The sequence below is a fragment of the Mchenga conophoros genome, linkage group LG11 (assembly GCF_057382185.1).
Source record: "Mchenga conophoros isolate Kocher_MC1m ecotype Shallow Benthic linkage group LG11, M_conophoros_male_GT1.1, whole genome shotgun sequence".
Classification (NCBI taxonomy): Eukaryota; Metazoa; Chordata; class Actinopteri; order Cichliformes; family Cichlidae; genus Mchenga; species Mchenga conophoros.
The window spans coordinates 368,662-376,011 of record NC_140536.1 but is presented as its reverse complement, the minus strand read 5'-3'; the positions used below and the strand labels follow the sequence as shown (position 1 = coordinate 376,011).

The window sequence follows — 7,350 nt, the reverse complement described above, 5'->3', positions numbered from 1 at the left end:
ACTTCGCACAAAGATTTGTAGCACTGCCATATGCCAATGAGAAACACACCAATACCATTGATGTAAAAATACTGAAATTGTTACTTTACAGAATTGCTAGATGACCAGATGCTGGGGGCAGAGGAAGCATGTTCACTGCAGACCAAGTAACCCATATAGTCATTATGGCGATTGCAAATAATCCTATACTTGGAAATAAACACTTGTGTTTGTTTTGATGTGTTTGAATAAACACCAGTACTTGAAGTTTAGATCCCTCTATGCTTATGGATCTATGACAGAAGTATGAGCTCAAACTGACATAGCCTACCTTGTGCACAGAGAAAGCAAAAGCCAGATGTGTTTTGTATTCATACCATCAGTGTGCAGTTGGCGCATTGTGTGCTTAGTAGATGATGGCTTGTGTGTACTGTTTGATACGGAAACACCATTTTTACGAAGGTGTGAAGAGTTAATCTAGCTGTGTTTGCTTTTGCAAGAGAACTACAATGTTTTGATTATTGGGTGACAGGTTTTCTTATTTGTGTGAAGAGTTTTGCAAAATTAGCCAATAGTTACAAAAAATGTGCTTAAGCAATCAGAAAAAACTGTAATAGTAGTGTCTGGGACATCTAATTGATTAACATCAACATTGATTATTATGCACTATTATTTTTGTTCAAGGAGAGCAAAAAATATAAAACTCTCTCTCAGCTTGTTTGTTGCCAAAAATGGCCACTTTTTGTGTATGTTCACAAAATGCTATAAAATGTATATTTCTTAAAACATTTATCTACTTTTACCGACGTGACTCTTTAAAATAGCACCAGTCCTTTTCATCAAAATCAAAATTGTATCTAAATTTTCTACTCTTTATAGCCAGTTAGGTTATATATTACCATTAACTTTTCAGATAAAACGGTTATAAAGTCCTAATGTTTTCATGAAACTTCCTTTTTTTCCCCATCTGAGCATCGGGGAAAAGGCTGTCTTGCAATTGTTGAGGTCACTAGTGTGTGCCCCATTTCTTCCGGGATCACTCTCTTTATAGGTTTTAGTGGACTCCTAGTACTGCGAAGTGGTTTCATGGTACAAAGGGATTGTATTCCAAGAGCTGGGAGACTGTAGAAATCAGCAGTGATGCCCTTCCTACCATCTTTCCAGAAGAATAAGTGATCTGGAAGCTGTTAGGCTTACTTCAGCAGCAGCACTTTCTGCACCTGCATAAAATCCAGGACACATTTACTAACGGTGTTTGTTGCTGTATGTGCTGCAGCTTTGAATTTTTTAATAATATATATTTTGTTAATATTTTGGCTATGGTGTCTTGTTATGAAATGTACAAGAGTAAAAGTGTTTTTAGCATGTGCTTCAAAGTTAAGTTTGACTGGGAAACTCAAAGCTCAATAGTCTGTATCAACAGAAATTCACTGCAGCCTATGTAATATTTCATGCGTCATAATTTATTCTACTCTATCTTGCAAATACATATTTGTGTGGCAATGTCATGCACAACACACACAACTATTAGATCCTTAAGATCAAACCCGTGTCATTCTTTTGGTCCACTGCAGTGCAGTAGTCAAAAAAAAGAATAAGTGAAGTGTCCACAAATGGCCAGGATAGAGCCCAGAGTGTTAATGTTTAAAATGTATAAAAAATATTATTGATTACAATTCTTTACTGTTAATATGAACAATAAGCTTTTTATTTTGAAATTACAAGTTTAAAAAAAATGAAAATGCTGTTACATTTACATTGTCCACGGAAAAGTGCCTTATTTTGGACAACCCACTGCACAGCAGGACGCAGATCTTCAACAACTGCTGGCTCCTGTGTCAGGCAAATGGGGATGAAAACATAGTTATTTCTCTGTTGCAGAACAGTTTTTTAACAGTTATTCAAATGTCACTAAACATGTAATTACACTACTGTTTAAAGTGAATACTGACCTGACTGACTTCCTGGAACTTGCGTTTTTTCAGTCTGAAAATGGGCACGTGTTGTCCTTCAAGCACTGCTTTGGCTTCCTCTCTCCAGTGTGCAAATAGCTTGCCAGAGCTTAACAGAAAATGTTGATATTGTTAAGGTGTGTAAACTTTGACACGACATAGAACAGAAGTCAAAATATAAATACCTCCTGAGATCAAAGTTCTCCATCAACAGCAAGCACCACCATTTACGCAAGTAGGGCATGTCTGACTGTAAAATATTAATATGAAACATGTTTAACAACTTTCAAAAGATTCAAGACTCCATTGCTGTGAAAGTAAATAGAATACTTACTATAGTATAGTCAAATGAAGCATCCAGTGCCACGTACAGAGCAGACTATTTGGAAGAAAAAATAAAAATGTCATTTTTTTAGAAGCTTAAATTAGCTTCTGTATGAATCTCAAGAAGAGAAGAGAAAAATTACCATCAGCATGAAGATCCCACAGTCAACTCCATAGTCTTGGCTTGGAAAACCCTGTATTACATTGAAAATAAAGGCTCGTTAATAAAATCCCTTAAAAGAAGACTAGTGTAATTCATATTATTCACCATTCACTTAAACTAGCACATACCTTCAAGTCAAAGCTCTTTTTTTCTGACCACTGCCCGGGAATGATCTTCACTGCAAGATTCCTTTTTTTTTAAAGACAGTTACATTCACAAGTTAACAGATGTCATCATGATGGGTGTGAAATGTTTATTGCTAATAGCACCAACTGTAACTACAGGCCTCAGGAACACGACCTCAACAAAACAGCATAACAAAATGAAAAAGTACAGTCACATGCTCACAGTTGGTCAAAATAAAGCATTAACAGCTTTAAGTTAAGGTTGGCATATTTTACAAACTAATTTTTAATGGTGTTTTATGTTAAACTAGAACATTTGAAGACCCTATTTATGTCTGAAACTCATCTAAAGACAGCATCACTGACTTGATCATAATTTGAAGATGAGAAATAGAATAAAATGTTGAAGCATCATGCTGATATATCCATCCATCCATTCATTTCCGCTTATCCTTTTCAGGGTCGCGGGGGGCGCTGGAGCCTATCCCAGCTGTCATAGGGCGACAGACTGGACAGGTCGCCAGTCTGTCGCAGGGCCAACACACAGGGACAGACAACCATTCGCACTCACATTCATTCACACAGTGACACCTAGTGGCAATTTGGATTATCCAATTAACCTATCCCCACAAGCTGCATGTCTTTGGACGGTGGGAGGAAGCCGGAGTACCCGGAGGGAACCCACGCAAACACGGGGAGAACATGCAAACTCCACACAGAAACTTGCTGATATAGTTTATAAAAAAAAGCATGCGAGTGTACTGTATGTGTGAACACTCAAGATCAGCAGAACATGATCTGGGATGCACTTAAGCTGGAACACTGAACAGGTTCCTGAAAACTCCGGAACAAACCAAAAATGCTTATAAAAATGTGACCTCAAAAGTGAAACATATTGTTGGCCACCAAATCCTGCCTTGGTGTATAATGGGTCAAGAAAGAGGATTTCTCTTTTAGGTGGCTTCAGTACCTAAAAGACAGTTAGCCATGACTTCAAACCTGAAAACAATGTCATTGCAAGCGATCACAATCAAAGACTTTTGAAACTGCGTCATAAAAGCTTGAATACATCTCAGACACATAGCAAAATTCTAACAGTTTGTATGTGTCAAAAAACAAGACTTACACACAACTGGAAATGACCAGGTGTCCAGAGAGGGAGAACTATGATGTCCATCCTCTGAGCATCAGTCTGAAACAGAATTGTATTTTTAAGTATCCTGTATGTGAACTCGCACCAAAGTTATAAAAAAAATCTTTTTGATTACTTGCTTGTTTCTTTAAAGGACGGTACACTTACAGGAAAGGACTGCAATGGATCACAGCCATAGGGTGCAAGCCAAGTCCGGGTGACATACAGATTTTCTATGTAAATGCTTATCCCCTAGAATGTAAAAAAAAAAACATTTAAAACAACAACTCTTTAAATTATAGCTTGACAATCATCATATACAACATACAGTACCTTTGACTGAACAATTTTAGTGATAAGCTCAAAACAGCCATTTCCAATCTGAAACAGAAAAAATCATGATAACAATGAATGTACACTTTATTTTTTCATATTCGTAGAAAACAAAAATACTTACAGTCGATTCCATTTCTTTGTTTAAACCCAGTGTCCAAAAATCTGACCGCATGAGGCATCCAGAAGACGTTTCAACAATCAGCTCATCTTTGGGTCTGCTGATGTCCAGAACATAGTTGAGCTAAAAAAAAACAGATAGGTGTCATAGACTGTGGATGACCAAATCAGATAAGCACTAAAAGTTGCACTTTGCGACATCTGAAAACTTTAACATACAAGCTGTTGTTGGCCAGGGTGCGGTACAAAACACCATGATGAACGGCTGGCCAAAATGTTCTCAGGCTTTGTCAGAGCTTCGCACGGTGATCCACACAGGTCAGGAAAAGTTGCATCTGTTGACCTTCTATTGGCTTTCTTGTTGTCAACTCTTTTCTGAGGTTCTATAGGGATTTTAACAGGTTTCAGACAAAACACTACATAGAATGTATATTAAATGCATACAAATGCAAGAAAAATAAGCACTATTTATAGAAGGAAATTCATTTGAAACAGCATGTAACAAATTCGTTTATGAGCCATCAACTACAACAAGATAATGAATGCAAGCTTATTATTTCACCTATATATGACAATCACTATTCAAAATAAGAAATTTTACCAGTGTCACCAGACATTGAAGGTGCCGGGTTCAACACCGTTTCTGTGATTTCTCTGAGTTTATTGCACACCTGTGGGGCTAGGTACACAAAGAAAAGAATATACACACACAGATAGGAACAAATCTAACATGTAAACAATGGTAGCGTTCTGGTCATGAGACAATGCATGTACTTACCTACGACAGCTTGACCCAGTGCCGACAATGAGATATTGATCTTTCCAAGTCGACCATGTCTTAGCTGCCTCTCCAGAAGTTTCTTGTTGGTGACAGTGTTATAATGATGATTTATATTTCTCATCAGAAACACATGTGTGGATGGACTCATATTACTTAAAAAGTAATTGCTTTTCCTCATGTTTGCAAAGAACTGTTCAACAACTTGACTGTTCAGCCAGCCTTTCAGCTCCGGGACAAGTTGAATTCTGCGTAATATGTCCTTGGTATCTTTTGTATTTCCCTCATGAAATCTGTCCTACAGGACATAATGGTCAGATGATCCAGTGACAGGATGAGGATTTTCATTTACACTATCCATCCTTTCATGTAGCCATGGAAGATTCACTTTCAGGCTTCCATCCTGTGCAGCCTTGACATTTTCCTCAGTGGGCTCAGCCAGTCGACCTTCATGTGGATGAAATGGCAGTTTATCAGGAACCCGCAAATTGGTGTGTGCTGCCAAACCCCTCGCAAAATCGTAAACACAGACGTTTGGCATGTGCTTCCAGGACAGGAGAAGGTCAGCAAAATCCCGGGGACTTTCAGCACGAAGATTAAATTTAACACTGTATACAATGCCATGTGGACATAGTATTACAGACCATCCTCCTGCAAGCAAAGATTTAAAAAGTTGTTTGTGATTGTAATTACATATTTTAATGCTACTTCTAATAATCGCTAAGTGATGCTTACCAGAGGCACCCCATATGCTTTGAAAGACCTTATCATATGTCTGCCTGCTCTTCATCTTCTCCCTCAGTCTGGTGATGAGATCAAAGCGGGAGCCTTTGGAGTCGATGTTGCATGCTTTACACAATTTTCTTACCACTCCAACCTGACAGTAATTAGGGAAAACTGCAAATGGAACAACCCCAGAACTTTATGTCACATATTCTGAAAACTTCAAAGCAATGTTACCTTTTGTTTGGCGAGTTCATCCAACAGACGGTCTTCTGTGACACTGCTAAGCTTTGCTTCATGTGAAGAGCTTGTTCCTACTTTTTTAAACTCTGTGTTAAGCACAATGTCACTTGTTCGAGTTTCACTCCCGATCCATGGTGCCCAGTGTGTGTAACTTGGTGGAACGGAAAATGGATTCTTCACACCGCCTACAGAAAATGACATGTTTTTAATTACAATCTAAATTACTTTAAAACACTGAATGACTTTCAAAAAGTTTTTGCCATCACTCACTTGGAAAAAACCCACGGCTTATCATTTCCAGGTGAATAGAGTTCCAAAAACCTTCAATGTCATGTTCACCATTGAAGTCTTCCGGGGCTTTGAGGTCACTCACTATAATAAATTGACTCATAAGGACATGCACATAATGTACACAATGAACTATATACACAAATGTACATTAAACTTACCTGCTAACTTGAACACCCCTTTTCTGTGTAAGTCCATAACTACCACAGGGGGGTGAAACCCACAGTTTATGCAGGAGTACATGTATTCTGCGTCAGTCAAAGCCTCAAAATGGCAATAAGCATGAAAAATGGTATCCCTAGAAGGAAACTTCACTCTTCTTAAGCCCTCCAATGAGTCAATGACCCTTGAAGCGGATACATGGTTCTGTAATATGACAATAGGGTGAAGAAGACTATGATTACACAGATATTTAAATTTGGGCACCAAAATATCATAATGACACAAACACATTTTTAAAGCAATCTTCAGATGAGTATATTTTATTTTTGTGATCCTCACCTGCAGATTTTCTCTCAAAAAAAGGCAGAGTTCAAGAGACAAAACAACGTGGTTGTCAAAGATGTGAAGCCCATCTGTCCACTCCTGGTACCTGTAGACCATGTGGCACCGAGGACACGATCTATGGTGTGTTGAAACATCTGTTAAAGACAAATCACATTAATGTCAAAACATTAGTATAGGAACAATTATAACTAATTATTTCACAATGATGTTTAATCTTATTCATTAAAACTTACTCTCAATCACTCCCATCATGCTGACAATCCTCGCTTTATTGGTAACTAGAACAGCCTCATCAAGTTTGGGTGCTCTGGGCACACCTGGCACAGCGTTTCACATGGAAAGAGCTGTTTCTGATGATCCATTTTCTGTGAGATGACATTTTCTGGAAGAGATCCAGGTATTTTTTTCTCTTTAAAAATATAGCGTATACTCCTTTCGACGGCAGCATTGTCCTCAAAGGAAGAACTCTCCTGAGTCATCTGTGATGGGGTGCCTGATGATAGTGGTACAGTTGATTTGAAGATGTCTCTCTGTGTCTGGAAGAGATGCCATTTAGCTATGTTTTTATGAGGACATGATATTCGAGGCTTTGCACAAGCACAATGCCAGGTGTTCCTCAGAGCATTGTAAGTCACAAATATTCTGCCAAGACGGCAGAAACTGTGTATTTCCGGCTCAAATAC

General features: G+C 38.2%; 1 protein-coding gene across 1 annotated transcript; it reads right to left on the bottom strand.

The window, feature by feature from the left end:
• Positions 1–1,128: 1,128 nt before the first annotated feature.
• Positions 1,129–6,454, bottom strand: LOC146563391 (uncharacterized). Its single transcript, XM_085290666.1, has 8 exons — positions 6,322–6,454; positions 2,547–2,607; positions 2,399–2,449; positions 2,266–2,310; positions 2,117–2,181; positions 1,932–2,040; positions 1,737–1,812; positions 1,129–1,199 (listed from the first exon to the last, which is right to left on the bottom strand). Exons 3-8 carry the CDS (start codon positions 2,405–2,407, stop codon positions 1,129–1,131), a joined length of 375 nt encoding a protein of 124 aa, XP_085146792.1. The 5' UTR covers positions 2,408–2,449; positions 2,547–2,607; positions 6,322–6,454.
• Between the last annotated feature and the right edge of the window lie 896 nt (positions 6,455–7,350).